Source organism: Botryllus schlosseri, chromosome 15 (assembly GCF_051294905.1).
Source record: "Botryllus schlosseri isolate E-star chromosome 15, Bs_hap1, whole genome shotgun sequence".
NCBI classification, from domain to species: domain Eukaryota; kingdom Metazoa; phylum Chordata; class Ascidiacea; order Stolidobranchia; family Styelidae; genus Botryllus; species Botryllus schlosseri.
In genome coordinates, this window is record NC_137250.1 from 20,737,100 (window position 1) to 20,758,865 (window position 21,766).

Sequence of the window (21,766 nt, forward strand, 5' to 3'; positions counted from 1 at the left end):
CAGATTTAGGATATCTGTGTAATCCCGCTATAACATTTGCTTGTTATTCGTGTACCGTGTATGAAAGTTAATTAATCACAGATTACTAAGCTAAGCTATTGATGTTCAAAATTTAAGAAGAATTTGTCAGCGTAAATACCATAAATCCAAAATTTTGTACCACCATGACTTCGCTTCTACAGGTTGGAATTGAGCCGAATTTGTTGCGCATAGTTTTTTCAGACAACCCGACGATTTCACGGGGAGCCAGTAATATTCGGAAAAAAATTGTGTTTAATTTTATTACATAAATCCAGAATTTTCTACCGCAGTAACTTTCCTTCCACTGGTTGGAATTGGCCGAAATTTGTGTGTAGCGTTTTTTAGGTATCCTAACAGTTTTACCAAGTAGCCAGTCAAATTTGTCAAGTGTCAAGTTATTTTTGAACAACCCTACCCCGCAAACAAATCTACTTTTCACAGAGACCACTTTCTTGTGAATAAGTAAATCCGTTACTTTTTGCCTGTTTTCGCCTGGAGTATTTCTCAAAACAATATTAATGCCTCTGTCTTTGCAGCACTTCGGCCGTACAAGAGACATTCAACGCCAACAAAGCCTTGGTGCTCAAACTCCAACAGAGGATCGCGGAAGACAAGAAAATCCACAAGGCCGTCAAAAAACGCGTCCAGGACCTCCACGCCAAAGTGTCCGCCCACTCTGAATCTCTACCGTGGATGGAATCGGAGCTTGCAGGGGTGGCGAAAATGTTCGACCGCTGCGAGGTCGCTAGAGACGATAAGAAAGCGGTCGTGCGTGACCCGAAAGAAATAGAAGCGTCTGTTTTGGGACGTTTGAAAACACTGTCGGATGGTTTAAAATCAAACGAGACTGAGAGTGATACATCAATGCCCGGTGAACAAAAAGATAAATTATTTGCGCAGCAGCTAAGCCGGGAAGCTATGATTATATCGGAAATGGCCGAGACTCTTGATAAATACTCGAGCGGCAAATACTCTGATGTGCCGTCGTCGTCGATGCGTTTCGACGCGCGTGACTTGGCTACGGACAGCGATTCAGAGTCTCGGAAATCGGCGTTACTGCAGCACGCCGGTATCGTGGCTGAAAAAGTGAGACTGCAGAGTAGGCTTGTCGGGGAGCTGGCTACTTTGCGTGGTAGCGCGCCGGACGAGTGGCCTGAATTTAAGTCGGCGTCTCTCCCTGCGTCGGTGTCTCAGAGCAAAAGTGGAGGTTTCGTGGGGGCGCATGATAACACGCCGTCGTTGACTTTGGTGCAGGCGCAGATCAATTATTTGTTGCACGTGAGTAGAGTTTGCTTGGTGTTCCTCTTTTGCTAGTGCCGTACTCTATTAAATTTTGTACCCTGTGCTCGAACGAGACCAGTATCGAGGTTCTTAACTAGGGCTTTGGACAATGATAATGTGTCCCTCGGTGGCAGCCCGCCGCCATCCATCCTAAATACTAGTGATTGTACGTTATTCTCAACAGCTATTGAAGTGCATTACGTTAATAAATTCATTGAATACTGTTATTGGTCTTAAAATTTACATTGTATTCGACATATTCCTTCCATATGTGTCCAATGTCCATTCAGGAACCTGGCCCGCCAAGCGCTTCATTTTCCCATGCCAGGCCCACTGACTGGAGAAGTTGCCCACCCCTGCGTCAAGAGATAATTTATCAATAAACACACCTCCGCACATCACCCCATGAACTTTGCCAGCAACTGTAATTGCTGCACGCATCAATTTGATGATGCCGCGAGATTGTTGCAGTAGAAAGTTTTGAATTTATCATATCAAAAATAAAATTTCAAATCTTTTCTGTCTACTCCGTGAAATTGTTAGGGTTTCGGTAGAGATGATGCACAACAGATTCGGCTTAATCCCAACCCCTAGAAGCGAAGTTATTGCAATAGCAAAATTTATAATTCCATGATTTTATAATAAATAATTGAAGAGTTAGCCACCGTAAATACCATTTTATTCAAATCCATATTTTTATATTGCAATAACTTCGCTTCTACTGGTTGGAATTGAGCCAAATTTGGTGTGCAGCGTCGTTTTAGCTAACATAATAATTTTATCATGCAGCCAGTGAAATTTGAAAAAACATTCGTTTTTGAACAGCCCTAGCTGCTCGATGTAACGTTGCAATTTCAGCCAGTACATTTTGACCGCATTGTAACTCCATTTGGTCGCCACTCGGTCACAATACCGACGCTACGTTTCAGATCTACAATGACAGGATAGCGAGGCTCACGCAAGACGTGAAAGAATCGCAACACCGCGCCGATTCGTTCCAGCAAAAATTGGTCGAGCTCGTTCACGCTTGTAAAACGAAAGATATAGAGGTCGTCTCCCAGCTGGCGCTGGAAGTCGACACAAAGGCGTCGCCGGCGTCTACGGTCGAAGATCTGCCGGAATGGAGACAGCAAGTGAGTGGCTGTAGGACTAAAGGAGGCTTTTTTGCACGATGTGGGGCCATGGGGAGATGGATAGGCTTCTATTCGTCACATCAAGAAATAAAGAAGTATACGAAACAAATTGCGGTATAGACTGGGAGATGACGAGGGGCCGTTAGGCCTTCAAAGTCAGTCGCCCGTCCGTTTGGAGTGTTTGGTGCATATATAGGTAATTACGTGAACATATATATATCAAATCACACACATATACCCAGAGTCAACATTCAATAAATAGATGACTAACAACGCCATGATTGTACTCGTTAACCTGTTGGCCAAAAATATTTTTACTCTGTTCGCCACTTGCGTCTGGCGGAACTACTACTCAAGCGGTGATGTTTTTCAGGATATTACCGCACCGCAGCCATACGATTTTTATGTTTGTAATTCCACAGCTTTTGAAACCGAAACACTTCTTACATTTTGGCAACTATAAAGTCGTTTATTGACGTATTTTCGTAGGCTAGCTGAATTTTTTTACATTGTGACCGAATACATGATTACTGATTAGTAGGGCGTTGTTTTTTTTTTGACATGTCAAAATTCGTCAAAATTTTGTCAAAATTGCAGCGTTAGGTCAAAATTTCTCAAAATTTTTCATGAAGTCAGAATTTTTTTGACTTTAAAATTTTTTTGTATCGTAGATTTTACACTGTCGGTGAACTTATCATTTGATATTTTATAGGCCTACCGTTGTAAACGGCTAATTGTCAGCTCAATTCGTTCGTCCAGAATAGAAAGGGCCTATGTCCATTTTTCATAATTTCACTTTTTTTGATTTTTTTAGTATATGGATACAGCTCTTTCAGATGGCAATGAGACCTTCTCATATATTGGGCCCGATCCTTGACTTGATGTGACATAGGCCAAATACTTTTGATTACATTTGAGAATAGAAGGGGCCTATGTCCAAGATTTTTGGACATAGGCCTTTTCCATCACCTTGCTTGAAGTGAGTAATTGGACATAGGCCCATTTTATTGTTGATGCATTGTGACGGACAATGGAAATTTTTATTTCATCTCATGTGGAACAATGAACGCTGTCTAATTTTTCATTTACAGAAAGAGCAATCTAGCTAGGGTTAGGAAAACATTACTCGCATTGATTTGAGCAGCTAAAATCATTCCAGGAGAAATGAACCTTCAAAACACTAGCTATCAGTATTGATGCCAGCTGCGCTATAGTTTCTTTGATTGAAAAAGAAGCTATAAGAAGACATCCACCCTCGTACAATATGAATCTATCATACTCCACTCTAATAGTGACCATAGCAAACTGAAGCCAGCAGGATAGTACAAGGCATGAAAAGTAATTACAAGCTAACTTGGGTCCATTCAAAGTCTCTTAAACAGCCACAACGGATACAGCTTCTTGAAGAGTGATTCATTTGAGGTGAAACGGTTAGGAGATTTATTAGGAATAGGTAAAATATCTTCACCATAAATTGTAAATAGAATCATGATGTATGTTCTTGACTATATTTAGTCGTTTCTCAGTTTCAAGTTTGTATAAAACAAAAACGGTGGTTGCTGAACTTGCTTCAATTTCAAGACCTATCAAAACTGCGACATTCTAATGGACTAGGTACCTGTTGTCTACAACACTTGTGGTTGAAAAATGCAAAAATACATTAGTTTTAATAGTTAACTGTTATTGCTCACAAAATACAGCATCATAATGTCTAAAATGACGGATTGAAAAGGATTGACACATGGGCCTATGTCCCAATATTGAGTCAAATGGGCCTATGTCCCGGTATAGTAGTGAGCCTTAATCATGGCCTATGTCCATTCGGGGAGGAAAAACCCGTCATGCCGAGTGATTTGAAAATGGACATTTATTCCCAAAGTAAGTTGATTGACAAGGAGAAGGATGAAATAACTAATAACAGAAAAGGCTTTGAGATCTTTCAATAAGGAATATGTAGAATCTTTAAATTGAATTTTCTCAGAACTATGAAATGTGACATATGCCCTTTCTATTCTGGACGAACGTCATGGTGAATCATAACGGTCAAATAAAACAAATAGGTAGACATGGTGTTATAGTCAACGTACCGCAATGTCCTAACTGAAGAAAGACTTGGGCATTGCATCATTCTTACATTAAGAAGCGCATGATGAAAAATTGTGATGTAGACACTAGACAGCATTGTCAGAATGAAGCAACACGGTGTGTCACCAGCACCTGCATCAGCAGTGTACGCACAACTTGAGTGTTGTCAGCCAACAACTGCTGCTGTTGAACGTCCTTGGCTAGCTTCTTAGTGAGGACATGCACTTTCTACCCAAGAATGTAGGAAAGAATCTCTCGTTGCACTAGAATTTTTTTTATTATTTCTACCATAATACACATTGTAACCACTGGAATTCTTCATGGGGCCAGATTTCGTTAAAATATTGCCTGTTTCTGAGCCAAAATCGTTTTTTCAGTCCAAACTACTTCATTAGGACAGCCAGTTCCAACCAGAAATGAAGATAACTGTTACAATTTTAACATTATGTGGGAAACACCTAATTTGCATACGTTGGGTCAAAATTTACTCAAAATTCAGTTTGTTTAGGTCGAAAAAAGTCAAATTTGATTTTTTAGGTCAAAATTTTCTTTTTTTTAGGTAATAAAAAACCCGCCCTACTGATTACATAACACTTCGTATGATTTCGCCGGCGAAAAACACCAATATTTTTTCTCCCTGCGCAGGTCGATTACGGCATGCTTCACGGCGCCCAAGCGAACATCTCAACCATCGACCTCAAATCGGAAGCCTCGTACTTTGCCAAGTTGTCGGACGATATCTCTCGCATGTCTGGCGACGTCGCCGGTCTTGCCAGCAGCGGGAACAGAATCTTAGAAATCGACATGACGTTGTCCAAGTGAGCGGCTGCGTGATATTATCTGTGATTCTCGATTTGAGCCGATAATATACTGTGAAGAGAAATCTTGCGTCTGTCAGACTTAGGACCACTAGAAAATTTTCCGCTTTTCTAAATTAGATTACAATTACAATTAAAGCTGTTCACTTTTTCCAAATTAGATTTGAATTGGAAAGTTTATTTCATATCAAACCAGGGTTCGTTTTCATAAGCAGGATAATGCAAATGTCTCCAAGCTTGTCTGGTTTTACACTACTGTTCACCTGTAGCATTTTCAGGAAAACCAGAGCTCAGATAAGACGGAAACCTTTCCGAAATTAGATTAGAATGGGTGTAAATAAACATTCAACAAATTATGTTGCCGTGAAATTGACGTCATGAAAGTTTTATGATCAATTATCAATGTCTAAAAAACTCTATCGAGGGTCTGTCTGTGAGTAAAAAAAAGCATTGTTGTAGCGGTGTAGTGACGAAGTTTGAAATTACCGAACTCTGGCAACTTAACCCACGGATACTAGTCAGAAACTACTTGACAATTTATTCAATTCGTGAGTTGAATACGAGAAGATAAGATACTTTGACCTGTTCTTATTCATTTCATCTGTTTGCAGACTGCTGAAACCGTCTGTCATCGGAGAGCACGCCTCCGTCATCGCGTACGAAGCTATCTCGCAAGCCCAGCTACTATTCTTAACGAGAAGGTGAGAAGCATCACCCCACTTTGCGGTGATGTCCCGCATTGCAATCTTTTTTCTTTTCGACGCAATCTGACATGCCTTAATAGGTAATGCGTTGCGGGCAGTTAACTTGCAGGTTTCATCTTGAACTGATTGATCATTGATTGTTGTTTGATCTGGCCGCAAGAGATTATTTTTTATTGTAATGGATGGCTGGCGCATGTTTTCCTTGTGGCTTTGCTGCTATTTTTGATCCTCAATAAAAATTACGATGCAGGCTTGTTTATACAGAGGAAATTCCGTTTAACTGGCTATCAATCTATTGATAGGCAATTCACTTAGTCAGATTGCACCAAACTATCATGCGCTGTGACACGGTATGACATTATGAATGTAGCATGTATTAGTTGAGATGACCGATAATTTAATCGTACTACAAACTTGGAATTTCAGGTACTGGAATTATTTACAATTAGAGCCTGATCATTTCAGAATTTCGAGTCCACAGATGTTGGAACATCTTTTGACAATGATGTCCATATTCTCGGCCAATATCAATATGTGACATATTTGCCATTAATCAGCATTTGTTTGATGTAGAAAATCACGGTTTATAGTTCTATCCATCTACAACAATACTCCAGCCAAGTAAGAGACTTTTGGTACTTCCAATCGAGGAATATCCTGTTGTTTATTAAACACAAATTTTCGGCATTTTCTCCAATAAAGCCATAGACCCCATAAATCAATCTAAAGTTACTGAAGATCCTCTGAATCGAAGCAATTGAATATGTCATGACGCCATCATACTGACCGGTTAATATCCGTCAGTGTTAACCGATACAGATATTTGTAATGTGACGTATATCGCTCAGGTTTTACATAGGACCAGTGTCCAGGAGACCCGGCCTTTAGACCTGTATTTTGGCTTCGTTTAGGATAACGAAAGATTACGAAGAGCAAGTTTTACAAATGAAAAACGCCGTGCGTAATCAAGCCGCCCGGTGCGAGGCCCTTCAACGAAAACTGGACGAGGTGCAAAACGGCGGCGATGTCAAAATGCAACAGCTTAAGGCGCAGCACGAACAAAAGGTTCCAACTGAATGTTTTAATTTTATCTCTCCACTATTGTCTCTGTATCCCGCAACGATATAAAGTTCATCTCTGCGTGACTGCTGGAGCGTGGAGTTGCTATTGATATTTCAATACATTACAGCTCCATTACGGTGGCGTTCTGAAGAAACGGCTGCGACAAAATTTTTTTTGGGTTTTGCCCTTCAATTTGAGACCACAACATTTTTAGAGTGCAGTGCCCCTTTAATGACGTTCCAGGACCTTTTCTGCCTCCACTGGAAATAATTTTGACACGTCTCAGAAGTAGCTTAAGTTCACTTGTAGTTGAGTAGAAATTTACGGCCTTTCTTCTGCTAAGTCTGCTCTGTTGGTATATTGGGGCGGATCGGAAAAGTTGTCAATTTGCAATGTTTCACGTTCAGGTCGATAATCTGATGAAACAGCTGACCCTGGTCGAACAGGCGAGGCAGGAAATGTCGACGGAGACGGATCAGAAGCTCAACAATCTGGAACAAAAGCAAAAGAAGGATCTGGAACGGTCTGAAGCTCAACACAGAAAGGTGTTGTGTGTTAAGTGTTGTGTGTTACGTGTTGTGTGTTGTGAGATCTGATTCGTAAAGCAGAATTCCTCGCAGCCTACATAATGAATGTCATATTTCAAAATAATTCAAAATCAAACTGTCACCAAAGCCGCGATCCCTTGAAGCTCGATTCAGAGCGGTCAACGGCCGTAAATTCTGCCATTGGCAAAGATTTGTTGGATAATCCTGTGTTTGCGCAAAAAATTATGGTGACAACAAATTTCGTGTTGTCAGGAGAGGCCGTTCGCACTTCCATTTGCAGGGCTTGTCGGAGGTACATAACTTCAATATACAATTGAATAGTATAGTATATTGAAATGGACCCAAATATTTTCGGCTGTCACTCGTCAGGGGTAATCGTGATCAACTAGCAGAGAATTGGAAAGAACATCGTATACCAACAATCGTATCGCAAAATATGATGTCACCTGCATGAATTTCAAAATGTACTATTTTTAGGTGGTACACGAACTCCTTTTGTTGACAAAGTTTGGGTTGGTGTATTTTGATAAAAGTCGACTCCAAGACACACAAATGGAAGTGAGAACTGCCCCTCCGAACGACGCGAAATCTGTCGTCTTGATAATTATTCGCACAAATCGGATTGTCCAACAGATGTTTGCCGATGGCAGAATTAATGGCCTTTGATCGGTCAGCATCAAGCTTAAGGGGATGATTGTGCCTTGGAATTGACTTTTATCGAAATTAAATACACCAACCTCGTCATTGCTCACAGAAAGAGTTAGTTTAGCATCTAAAAATAGTACATTGAACGCTCTCGCCGCCCTAATTGTTCAAAATTTCATGCCGGCGACGTCATATTTTATGATACGATTGTCGGTATAAGATGATCTTTCCAATTCTTCACTAGTTACTCACGATACCCCCTGACGAGTGTCAGCCGAAAATATTCGGGTTCATTTCAATATGAATATACTATTCAATTGCGTATCGAATCTCTGCGCCCCCCAAAAGCTCTTCAAACGTATAATTTCGGTGCTCGGAAAAAGCATCTCGCACTTCACGACGCGAATTATTAGAAATAATGCTTGATTTGGATTTGGGTACTCAAGTCTCGTAGACCAACCCTAAAAAGAAGGACAAATCTGAGAAATAAAGACAGTAAGGCAGCCCTAAGTGTAGTAATGGCACAAAATTCTTACCGGATACAAGAAAACGCACTGTGTCCAAGGTGGTTATCACTAATTCTAGTATATGTTGAGTTGATACAAATTGAAAAAGATACATATGTTCACATTCTAAGTCAAATTTACCGTTATGACTCAGAGTTTAATACTTTGAGAGTCGAACCTCCAAGGACCAAGATACCCATATTTTACCAGTCCTATTAACGAGCCATTTGTGCTGTTATCAGGAAACCGACCGGCTGCGAAGCGAGTTGAAAGACGCGAAAAAGCGGCTGCATGACTCGGAACGTCAACGGGAGAAACAAATCGACGATCTCAAAAGGGAATTTGACGAGTCGGACAAGCAGCACGAGTAAGCGGTTTTTCCGAATGTCAAAAATCATCGAAATTCTTCCCCCCCCCCCCCGCGTGGGCTATCGAAATCAATGCGTCTCTGTTTTTATACTTCTTGTCATTTGTATTACCGTGGCTTTGACTAGGGCTTGGGCAGGGTGTGGATCTTCGATTTGAGTCGATTATCCCAGCACCACTCGCTGTGAATGACGTCAGACACAGTATTGATACGACGAGCATATTAAGAAGCTCAACTATGGTTCTCTCTTTTGTTCGCGAGGAAAATCATGTCAGTTACACCTTACACTCATGAAAATGAATGCAGTCTTGTTTGTTAACCATAACTAGGTATAGTAATACTGCTGATTACTACTGCAGAATGTTTTCTTGAACACGCATAGCCTCGTGCTGCATGTTTTGGACGCTATGATTAAGCCAGTGAGTTTCACGGCTTACATATTGAGATGATCGCGTTTCTAAGTGAAAAGGGGTGTATAATTTCGGAACTGGAAAGAAGTGACTCTCGTCGTGCGTGACCTTAGTTTTGTCCCGCTGGAATAATCGATGAGTACTGACTGCCTCTTTGCTTTCTCGGGTTAGACTGCGTCTGGCCAGCGTCAAGGACGAGTACGAATCCTCGCTCAAGATCGAGAAAAAGAGAATGCGCAAGCAGATGGATGACTTGTCCGCAGACGAGGCGCAAAGAATCCAAGAAATCAAGGTGCGATTAAACTTGGACCAGGGTTTTAACGACTAGACTTCATTCATTTTCTTCAATATGAAAAATGACTCGACTTCAGTCGCTTTGTGACTCGTACTCTGGTCATTTCAAATGGCTTGAAAGACGTGATAGCATTTCTTTAACCCAGTGGTTCCCAACGTGGGCGATATCGATTTGGCGGTCTAGGGGGGCGAAAATGACGAAGGGGGCGACGGGGGGCGAAAATAGCAAAGGGGGCGATGACGCATCAAAACGTTTTTTTTTTTAGTCAACCCACGGAAATTTAGTTACAAAAGTGTGTCAAATTAGACATCGAGCTGAAAATTTGACCTTTTTTTTTTAGTCAACCCGCCGGTGATTACAGTTTGTATGCCCAATTTTCGGCACACAAAATTTGGGGGGGCGATGATCGGTGTTGACCTTGAAAAGGGGGCGACGGGTCGAAAAAGGTTCGTTCGATATCACCCAAGAGTTCAATAAAAATGAGTTTAACATCACCCGAACGCAAGACTTATGAGTGAACACAATGAATTGGACTCGGACGCCGCCCTATGTTCCCCGATTTGACTCGGCTGTGAACTGAAAATGACTCGAGTTGAAACCACAATAGCGAAATTGACTTGTGATTGGGCGGATACAACAACTGTGGATCCTGCAGCTCTCGCTGGTGTGGCAGCGATTGTGACATTTGAAGCGTGCGACTGACGACGGTCTGTAACTTCTGAAACCTTATTCAGAGCGAATTCCGTAAGGAATTGGAATCGGTGATCGTGGCGCACGAGAAGGAAAAGGCCGAAATCGAGGACGGCAAATCGACGGAAATCAAAATTCTCAAGGAGACTCATCGGAGAGAATTGGAGAACGCGAAATATAGTGAGTGACTAGAGAACTAAGGTATTTTTCAGCTCTTCCAAATTAGATTACAATTAAAATGATTGCAACACATTTTTTCTAAATTAGAATAAAGTTACAATTACTGAATTAGCGAAAACTTGTAAAATTTAATTGCGTTCAGTTCGTATCAATCAGAGTCCGTACCTGTGAGCACGAGAACAGCAAATGTCTGTACAGTAGGGGTCTTCAAAAATGACTTTTTTTCTCAAATCTTACTTAATCTACTTAATCAAATTGTTAGGTTACCTAATTTAAGCCTACACAACAAATCTGGTTCAATTCCAGCCAGTAGCCGCGTTGCTACAGGAGAAGAAAGTTTCGATTTATTATGTAAAATATATACCAAAAAATTTGAAACTTTTCTGTTCACCCCATGAAACTGTTGGGTGGGTTGTCTATAGAAACGATCCTCACCAAATTTGGTTCAATTCCAACCAGTGGAAGCGGAGTTATTGCCGTCGAAAAATTTGAATTTGAATAAAATAGTATTTACGTTGGGCACCACTATAATAAATAATTAAAGAATTGGTCACCGTAAATACTATTTTGTTCATAATCCAAATTAGATTTTCCAATAATGCGTCTCTCGTTTTAGCAAGGCGAGAGAGAAATCGAGGGAAGAAAGTTGAGAACGTCAACTGCCACAGCTGAAACGTAGCTGAACAAGGGCAGACGTCGTACGGAATTAGCGAAATATGATGACTTATTTTAACCTTTCGACTAATTCGGCGCATAATTCCAATATTTTGTAGGGGTTATAGACCCCCCCAAATAACATTAGGACGCCATATTCGCCTTCTCATACGAAAAAACGAATATGTTGAACTCATAAATTAGCAAATATTAGAGGCTATATTTGACATCAATTTTTAGAATTTTGAAAAGGGGGATTCCGACCCCTAAACCCCCCTGGATACGCCACTGCCATAATGTACACTATACAGTTCTTCGGTAGCCTTGACAGGTAAACCAGAAATTAGATTAGAATTAAAATCAGGGCAAAGAAACATTTCACAAATTAGACTAGAATTAGATTACCGGCATTTTTCTCCAATTCGTAATTAGTCTAATCACCAGGGCAAGTTTTTGCAACTTTTTTTACAGCGTCCGGCAGCTTCCTAAATACTCGTAAGATATATAGAATGCTGTTTGAAGGAATCTTATAGTGCAACTTTTTGCAACTTTTGTCCATTTTTTTCATGCAACTTTTTGCAACTTTCTCAATTTTTCATGAAAGTATTTTCGATTTTGATGAAATAAACGGCCAAATTCGACTGAAACACCGTAAATCAGCACCGAAGTAACGCTTTTACGGGTATTTCGGGAGCTGAGCCGGAAAATTGACCTTTTTTTTAGTCAACCGAGCAAAATGTGGTCTTATAGTGCAACTTTTGTCAAAAATAAATGAATGAATGCAACTTTCCGCGGATTCAACTGCGACAAAAACTTGCCCTACTAATCACACACTAGAATTATCCAGTTGTCCAAGTATAAACGAAGAGTTTACCACAAAACGACCGATGCGCTTATTGTTCGAATTGTGATTTTGACCGTTAATTTTAACGTTTCCGTTTCAAGGACACGAGAAAGAGCTGGAGGAGTTGAAGAAAGATTTCGAGGAAGCTTTGAACGAAAAGCAAGACGAAATCGACGCGGCGCGTGACGAAAAAACCGAGAAGCAAAATGTAAGTATTTTTCTTACTTTCAAGTACAATTTTCGACAATAATTGGAGACGGGTAGTGAATCTGTCAGATGTGAGGTGGCGGCTCTGGATTCCACCACCAGGACCCGCTGAAAAGTAATTATTATGTTCATTATTAATGGTTGCTTTTGCAGCGTAACAATGAAATTGACGAATTGCAAAGGTTCTTCGAACGTCGTTTCTCGAATTTCGAAGAAACGCACAAGAAACAGGTGAGGACTTTGATTGCCGGCAATAGCCAATTAAAGTCGCTTGTCTTTGCCAGTTTTCCATTTCTAGTTAAAACTGTTGCGTCTTGATATTTGAAATTCAAATTAACATCGTTGACATAATTAATTTTTCTAATTTAAGAATATAATTAATCGATGTTATAGGTATCGGCTCTGAATTCTGATATCGGTCTGGCCCTGATTATGAACTATTATAAATGTAGCGCTGGCCGACGGTTAGTGTTGGTCTTCCTAACGGGTCTTGTGTGTTGCAGCTGGAAGAGCTGGCCGACAGTTACCGAGAGGATGTGCAGAGACTGCAGGTCAAGAAAGAGAGAGAGATGGAGGAAAACGTCTTGTCCACGAAGCTCGCGATAGATTCCGCGAAAAAGGTGAGAGACGTTTGTATCCGTAGCTATGATAGCGGTGTTGATTTTCGACCATTCGCGTTGAGACGCTTCATTTGAAGTTATTCTTAAACCGAATTACATGCGCCGTACAATTATACATACATATTGAAATGAACCTGAATATTTTTGCCTGAGACTCATCAGGGGTAATCGTCTGCAACTAGTGGAGATTTTTAGGGAACTTGGTACTGATTTCTTTGCCAGTTGCTGACCATTACCCCTGACGTGTATACTAGGGCTCTTCAAAGATGACTTTTTTTCTCAAATCGTACTGGCGACTTGATCAAATTGTCGGGTTACCTAATTTAAGCCTGCACGCCAAATTTGGTTCAATTCCAACCGGTAGCCGCATTGCTACAGGAGAAGAAAGTTTCTATTTATTATATAAAAATGAATAACAAAAAATTTCAAAATTTTCTGTTCACCCCATGAAAGTGTTAGGTTGTCTACAGAAACGATGTTCACCAAATTTGGTTCAATTCCAACCAGTGGAAGCGGAGTTATTGCCGTTGAAAAATTTGGATTTGATTAAAATAGTATTTACGTGACCAATTATTTATTGTAGTGGTGCCCACGAGTGTCAGCCGAAAATATTTGGGTTCATCTCAATATGTGTATACTATTCAATTGTATAGTGAAGTTCTGTACCTCCAAGAAGCTCTTGAAATACTTCTACTTTGAGCGCCTGCGCTGAGACTTTTAACCTCTTTATTTTTTATCACACAGTATTACGACAACGAAGTGGGCAAGATGCAAACGGACCCCGAGTCTCCGTTGGACTCTCGCTTGCAAGGACAATACGACAAAGCCCTCAAGGAATTCGAGGTAATCAACAACGTTACACACTTGTAGACCTAGATAATTCTGATTCTAATGATAATTGTAATGAGACTAATTACAGTGACGCTGATTGTAATCTATTTGTGAAATGTTTATATTCTCTAATTGTAATTCTAATGTTATTTCTGGTTTTCCTGAAAATGCTACAGGAGAGCTGTATAGCGTGCGACGAGCCAAGCTCCATGTACATACATTTGCCAGTCTCATGCTTCTGAGAATGAACTCTGGTTCGATACGAACTGAACTCAATTGAATTTCCAAGTTACCGTAAATTCGGTAATTCTAATTTATAAAAAATGTTGCTATAATTATAATCTAATTAGGAAAAAAAACAAGAAGTTTTAATTGTAATTCTAGCCTAATTTCGAAAAAATATAGCTATAATTCTAATTCCAATCTAATTTGGAAAAAATGCGTAGCTATAATTCTAATTCCGGTGTACTACGGAAAACACTGTGTAGTAACAAGTCTAATTCTAGTGTAATTTTGAAAGAAATGTGTAGCTATATTTCTAATCCTTTTCTGATTTGAAAAGTTTAAAATTTTCTCTTGGTGTGATAATGTATTTGTGTTAGAGTTAGGCTAAGGTTAGATTTAGTTTAGAGTTCGGATTTGGTCGCGGTTAGGATTAAGGGCCACCAAGTACCGAATTCGCTGTTAACAGTTTTGCGTAACGTTCCAGGCCCTGTCCGAGATGTACAGCAAGAAGTGCGCCGAAATCGTAGCCAAGGACCGGGACATCGAGAGCCTACAGGCGCGGCTCTACATCGCCGAGGAAAACAGCCACGTTTTGGAAGAACAGAACGAGCGTCTCAATTCTAAACTGGAGGTGGGTTGCTCGGCAAACCCCGTCGGCTTTGCCGGGTTTCCGTCACCGTCTTTTGTCGTTTTCAGAAGGAGCTCGGAGATATGAAAACGAATTCTCTCGGTGGGAAGAATGCGGAAGATACAGACGACGTGCAGCATCTCCGGGTGAGTGCTGCCGGGTGGTCTGTTGCTATGTACTCCTTTTTTGGAGTACGTTTTGGAGATTTGCTTACTCGAGCTGTGTTTTTATACTACTTCTTCATCTGCTGCAGTTTTTTTAAGCAAAACCGCTTGCTTATTACACTTTTGATTTTGTAAAGTATGAATTTGTTTTGGAATATTTTTATTTTGGATTTGTAGTGACAGTAAGGCTAAATCACGCCTCGTTGTTAGGGGGTTCTTCGATATACCGCCCCGAGATCGAACATATCAAAATTTATAAACGGAAAAAGAAATTCTTTTTTCGTGATGGGTACGGAATATTAGGGTTGGAAGTGGGTTAGGGTGTTCCGATATTAGGGTTTTGAGTGAGAGATATTAGGCTTAGGGGATGACAGATATTAGGGTTGTGTGAATGACGCATATTAGGGTTAGGGGCGATAAAATCCCCGAACCAGCGTCTGAAACCCCCGACCCTAATATATTTTATCCCCCAGCCCTAACATCCGTCATCCTCCAACTCTAATATCTCCCACTCACAACCCTAATATCCCTCCCCAACAACCCTAATATAAGGATACCCTAACACTAACCCACTTCCAACCCTATTATCCAGCACCCACAATTCCATCCCAATCCCAACACGAGAAGGAAGTTATTTATCCTTTTGCATTTTTGCGTGTTATGCTAAAAGTGCACTTGCGCAATGTAGCTGCCATAAAATTTAGTGTGTACAGGAGGAGTACCCTCGCGCGTGACAGTATTACACGCCGCCGCTAAAATATCCTAGAAAAATGAACCATATATTCGAATAGTTGAGCGATGGAGGACAGACCCTGTTAGGCTCCCATAACTATGCTGCAATGGACTCGCGAATACATTATTTTATGTTGTATTGGACAGGTGGAACTGGGAGCAAAGAAATTGGAAGTGACTATTTTGCATCAGCAGATGGAATCGCTGAAACAGCAAGTGGCCATGACGCTGCGCAGTCGGTTGTTACACGGGCCTGGTAAGGAATAGATATTCAGAAACGTCTTCACCAATTGTTGACCTTGCGTAGGGCTGGGCACCAGGGTTCGAATACTCGAATTCAAGTTGGTATATGTTGTAAGGAAGTTCTTTTTACCAACAAAGAATAATGTTTCAGTTATATAACATGGTATGCTGGTATACCAGCTTTCGTAGACAACCTTCTGCAACCTAGTAAAAACTCGGTCAAAAAAGTTTTGTGTGGTAATGTTGGATATAGGCTACCTTTTCACTGTGGACGTGTGCAGCCTTGACGGGAGTTGGTTCTATTTTACAGACGGAATGTCGCTGGAAGATTTTCCTTCTAAGAAAGGAGTATTCCGGAGTAGCTCCGAAAGAAGAGCCGTGTCCAAGGTAAGTGTGATTGCGTATCGCGGCCGAGTCCAGTATTTGAGTATTACACATGCGATGTCATTTCAAGACTTGGAATAATCTACTAATGTATATTTTATGCAACTTTAATAAGGCAGTGACGCGTTTCTTTACCGTGCATACTCTGTGACAATGAACAATGTTTCACTAAAGTTTCGTCTCCACGAACTAATTGTTCTCCAAGTTTGGAATGTTGTGGTATGACCGATTGAGGTGTCAAGGCTTCCACGCAGAGAAAAAGCATTGACCATAAAATTGATAATAACTAGGGCAAGTTTTTGTTGCACTAAAATCGCGAGAAAGTTGCATTTAATTTTAACAAAAGTTGCATTCATAATTTTTGTTGAATTATTAGGGTATATGATACTCAAAAGGTTCCGTTGTATAAATTAGTTCCTGCAGAGCAGTCAAATTTGTTACTTCGCCATTTAACGGTTTGACGAAACCACCAAAAATTACATTTTCCCAGCACACAGCAAGAAAATTACGCAATGCGGGAATAATTTCCCCCAAAAAAGCCAAACAGCATAGCGATAACCCCCTCCCCCTAAAACAAGTCAAATACCACACCCTAGATCCCCTAGGTCTGCAAACTTGACCCAAGGCGTTGCAGGAAAACTCACTCTTGGCGACTTTAACAAAATCTATAGCCTGAATAAGGTGACCCAGTGAAAATGTACTTTTTGACGGTCCCGCCTGGGCATTCGTGAAATGGGAAACTACCTCAAATTTAAACGACAGAATCAATAAAGCGATCTATTCATTTATTGTTCGGACATGGTCGTGCTTGGCGGAGTAGCTGAACTTCTTGCTTGCAAGCCATTGTTTCGTAGATAACACGATAAGATGTAGCTAACCGATCATATAGCTCTTTTGTATACATATAAAAGAGAATACAAATAATTTATAGCATGTTTTTAAATCACTCCTTCACATTTTGACGCAATATTTGATAAAAGTTGCAGTAAAAATTGGTATGAAAAATAGAGAAAAGTTGCACTATAAAATTCCTCCAAACATCTTAAAACATCATAGTACATAGATTTTGAGTATCTAGGAAGCTGTAAAATAAGTGGCAAAAACTCGCCCTAATAATAACTTTTTTTAGTCAACCAACGTAAAGTGTGAACGAAAAACTGCATTTCTGGGGTTGAGCCGGAAGTTGACTTGTTTTTTTTTCTTGGTCAACCAACCACAAAGTCGGGAACAGTTTACCATTTTTTCCGAATTTTACTCCACAATGCCAAGTCTGAAAATTTTAAAGAATTGTCCTACTTTCCCGATTCCAAACTATGGTAACCCTAATTAGATCTGAAGAGCACAAGTAGTGCTGTAATAGAAAAACAATTACTTAATGCTGAACGACCATGTATGGAGTGCACTGAACTATAATTTAATGTCAATTGAAGTCAATTTAGGTACTGGCCTTACTGATTTTGTATAATTCAAGAACATCCGGAAGTCTGTCAGTGTTTTTCCTATTCGCAGGTGAATTTCGATGACTAGTGTTCCGTTGGTTATCTCATTCCTGGTGCTTCCCCGCCTCTCTCGCGTTACCTGGGTGCCACTACATGATCATGTCTGGAGCGGCAGAAGTATCATCTCGAAATCTTGCTATTGCGCCTGTACATAGTTGCAAACGCGAAGAATTTTGCACGTCATATATTCGATCACACTTTTTTCTATACTTTCATCGGCTTTGGTGCGACGTATCTGCGGGCTGCTTGTGTTCGAGTAGCAATGATATGTTATTTCTTTTCTAGTTCCTATTGGTATCGAATATTGTTATTATCATTGTTGTGCGATGAAATCTGATATGATTTTCTGTAACTTCTATCGATAATATAGTCTGTATAAGTCCTCTTATAATATGTTGTGTTCTTGGATACGATATAGTCAGGGAAGTAATGTGGAGAGGGCAAAACGCTTTTAGAAGTTAAGCTCACAGAGCATATCTGCACTGTCACTAGGAACGCAGCAAGTTGTAGAGAGAGAGAACATTTCAATAACGAAAATGTATTCGATACTGTTCTTTGTTTGGATGAGTTCGACTGATGCTAAAAAGGTGACGAAAATCCATTCAAAATCAGATGTGAGGCTGCGTTTACAAATTCTTCAAGCCTGTTTCGACCATTTTCAAATTGTAGTCGGAACAACCTGCAAAGATGCCTCACTTATCGCCAGCCATGATAAGAGATATTAGTATTCAAACCTTTCACAATATGTTTTCTACAGAGTAATTTAGATGTCTCGAAAACAGGTGACCAATGACTGCTTGACCATCTCTGCTGTTTAACCCATTTGGATGACTAACCAGTTTCGATTCATTTGGCAGGATGACACAGGGTCCTATCACTCCACCATGAGAACGTTATCTAAATCTGCTTACCATAATCCAGAAGTGATAATGTATTTGTCTAGCAAACTGTGGAAGTTGCATAACTGGTTCTAATTTGAGGCGAGTATATAAAACTACCCCCGAATAATTAGAGATGGAGGACTGCTGCTTAACAGAGTTTCTACGCCCTGTTCAATGAATTGAATTGCACCATGCTTGCAGATGAAAAATTCTGATGGTAGCTTAGAGCAGATAAAACTACGAAAGTGCTCTCAAAGTTAGACAGGCACTTTACAGAGCAAATACGCTCTGCTTACCGAATTAAGCTGTCAAAAGCACCGTACTTTGCTTCCATGAAAAATTCGTATCATTGAGCCAGCACATATCACACTTTCAAATCATTGCTATACTAGTGATTTTGTCGAGGAATCGCAATAAAAATCTTCAGTATTACAAATTACAATCTATACATAAACATTGGACTAGTGCATAACCAAATGTATTTACCACCTCAACAGAAGCTTTGCTAGCACTGCGAGTCAGCCGACGCAATTCCACAAAGCAAAAATATCACTTATCAGCGTACTAAGATGAAATTTTGCAGCTACACTGGTAAATGCTGTCAGGAACTTAGCCCTTGTTCGCGAATGAACAATTTGACGATATCTTCCGCGCCTTTACAGCCCTTCATATTGCTCGCTTTGCCTTGCATTCTGGCGTTTTTGATAGCGCCCTTGCCTTTAATCGCGTCGCACACCGGCTTCTGGATAGCAGACAGAATTTTGTCATTCCCAGAAAATAAGAAAAGACCTTCCCCCTTCTCATCGCCGACAGTTAAAAATAAAAACGAGTCGGTAACATCCTTTAGTTCGTTTGCGATAATGTTCATGTATTCATTGTTCCCCTCTTTTCTGTGGAGTCTGATGTATTTGTTTTCTTTTGCTTCTTGCGTTAAGTTTTTCGCTTCCAAAACTGCTAATTCTCTCAGTAAAGTCAGAGAAGTCTTTTGAACTTGCTTCAATTGCTTAATAGTCCGGTCGACAGCTTCTACATGCTGTGAAGGTCCGCATTTCACGAGCTTTGTCATCGATTTTTCTTCAGGATATCTGCGGTCGATATAATCCAATACTCTGTCGCCCACTAAAAAGTACAAATTTGTCTTTCCTTTTTTGCCTTTTTCTGCTGACAATAATTTAACGCACATTAGATCCGATAATGTCTTAACGTGCGTGCCGCAGCACATGTTAGAGTCGACGCCTTCAATTTCCACAATTCTAACTGAGCCTACATGGTCATCTGGGAGGCCTCGAGCCCGTACATTTTCCAGTAATTTGGAGCCAACTTCTGTGACATGGACAATAACTTTAGTCCCTGCTCGTATTTTTTCATTGCATTCATTTTCCACCTCTTTTATTTGCTGAGGAGTTAATGTTGGAGTATCTAATTCTATGAATGATACAGTTTTACCCAAATCCCACGATGTGGTCGGGAATCCAAATTTATGATCCACTATAGCAGTGATCAAGTGTTGGCCGCTATGTTGCTGCATATGGTCAAATCTGTGTTTCCAGTCAACAACAAGGTCGGCATTGTCTTCAATTTTCAGTGGGGATTTGATGAAATGTACAGCATCGGCTCCCCTGCGTGTAACTCTCAACACGGGGATTCCGTTAATAGTACCACGATCATCAGGTTGCCCACCACCTTCCGGGAAAAGGATGGTGTCGTTCAAGATCACCTCATAGCCTTGGATTATCTCGTCTTTGCCCTCCTGGTTTGGAACCTTGCATTTAGCTTCAGACACGGCGACCACGGATGTAGAAAACGCTTTAATGTAACTGTTATCCTGGCAAGCGAATGGCATAGCGTTTTACCGGTGTAGAATCACAGCCAACCTATACCTTTTCGCTGGTACAGCCCAGTGCAGTGCAGAACTAACGTTGTGTCGGCAAGATTTATTTATGACTGAAATTCGAGAGAGACAATACAGAAACGAGATAAAATCCAAATAGACGACGTGACGACTTGACGGGTCGGTGCTGAGTAAATTGCTATGGTCAAAGTAATCAGCATACTTAATCGAGGACAAATATCTTAATTTCGGAGACATGATAAATCAGCTTGAAGTAGAAGTACAAATTGAAGATCTGAGAATTACTCAAGTAAGTAGTTTTAAAAAGTAGATTTTTGGTCGGAGGTGTCGTACACTTTTATTATCAAACCAGAGGGAAGTTTTGAGTAAAAAAATGTTAAGTATGGGCGGAAGTAGTCTTAAAACGTAACCACTAAAATAAGTAGCGACAGTATGCAAAATCTACTTGTACTCCGAGAAATTATAATTATTTCATTGCTGAACAGAGAGAGGGAGAGAATCTTTATTCGTCTATAATATATATCAACATATTTTGATTTAGTGTGCATGCCTCCTCTTTACGTCGCCTGGGCCAAGGTAGGTGTCTGATTCCATATAGACTACTCGAAGTCGCTTCGACACGTCCCTATCTTTTCATTGTATCGCATTTTGTGGTGTATTGAACTGATAAAATTGCTAATAAACGAATGATGATTGTGATCACACAACAAAAATGTATCTCAGTGAGTTGTGACATTGCAGGATAGACGGGAGGCTTGATGACAAAGTCTTCAGCGCCGATAGCCACCTCTGGCGATAGAAATGTCATCAAATATAAGGGATCCAAGTTAGATCATCCAACGTGTTGCGGTTTCACCCCTGACACTGGACAAATTTGAGATGCTGCAATACCATTTGCTCGGGCTACTTTACTGTGTTTATTATTAGGAGGTTGGGGGCATAAAACGATGAATTACGAAATTATGCAAGTTTAGTAAAAAGTACATTCACAGTTGTTCGCTTTGGCCTTTGGTCTTTAACCTCAAATTTAGTGCTCTGGTCCACGACACATATCTGTTTAAAAAGTTGGGTAATCTTGTGATGTTTAGGAACGAAAAACAATGAATGTACGATAATGTATTTGGAGATAAAGGCGTTCTAAACCAATCGCATAGCCTTTATAAAGGCTTGAAGGCTATATGCAACGATATATTATTGGCTATATGGTAATATCATAACTACGTAGTAAATTGCTATGAATGTCGTACCTAGCGTGTA

General features: G+C 40.3%; 2 protein-coding genes across 4 annotated transcripts in view; one reads left to right on the forward strand and one right to left on the reverse strand.

Moving 5' to 3' along the window:
• LOC145457398 (uncharacterized) overlaps positions 1–18,167 on the forward strand; it is a 33,908-nt gene extending 15,741 nt beyond the window's left edge. For 2 of the 3 annotated variants that reach the window (XM_080335606.1, XM_080335608.1), the window contains 18 exons: positions 558–1,299; positions 2,232–2,435; positions 5,166–5,338; positions 5,950–6,039; positions 6,954–7,107; positions 7,512–7,649; positions 9,046–9,170; positions 9,752–9,872; positions 10,610–10,745; positions 12,345–12,451; positions 12,604–12,681; positions 12,954–13,070; positions 13,815–13,913; positions 14,611–14,757; positions 14,823–14,900; positions 15,798–15,906; positions 16,204–16,280; positions 17,787–18,167. In XM_080335606.1, coding sequence (XP_080191732.1) covers positions 558–1,299; positions 2,232–2,435; positions 5,166–5,338; positions 5,950–6,039; positions 6,954–7,107; positions 7,512–7,649; positions 9,046–9,170; positions 9,752–9,872; positions 10,610–10,745; positions 12,345–12,451; positions 12,604–12,681; positions 12,954–13,070; positions 13,815–13,913; positions 14,611–14,757; positions 14,823–14,900; positions 15,798–15,906; positions 16,204–16,280; positions 17,787–17,804 — 2,713 coding nt within the window. In that variant the 3' untranslated portion in view covers positions 17,805–18,167. Of the gene's footprint in view, positions 1–557; positions 1,300–2,231; positions 2,436–5,165; positions 5,339–5,949; positions 6,040–6,953; positions 7,108–7,511; positions 7,650–9,045; positions 9,171–9,751; positions 9,873–10,609; positions 10,746–12,344; positions 12,452–12,603; positions 12,682–12,953; positions 13,071–13,814; positions 13,914–14,610; positions 14,758–14,822; positions 14,901–15,797; positions 15,992–16,044; positions 16,176–16,203; positions 16,281–17,786 lie in introns of those variants that run through there. The other variant, XR_013920870.1, reaches the window with a different exon arrangement.
• Positions 18,168–18,298: 131 nt separating this feature from the next.
• On the reverse strand, positions 18,299–20,592 carry LOC145457425 (alanyl-tRNA editing protein Aarsd1-B-like). The gene has a single exon (XM_080335651.1). The coding sequence runs from the start codon at positions 20,498–20,500 to the stop codon at positions 19,259–19,261; it is 1,242 nt and encodes a 413-aa protein (XP_080191777.1). The 5' UTR covers positions 20,501–20,592; the 3' UTR covers positions 18,299–19,258.
• Between the last annotated feature and the right edge of the window lie 1,174 nt (positions 20,593–21,766).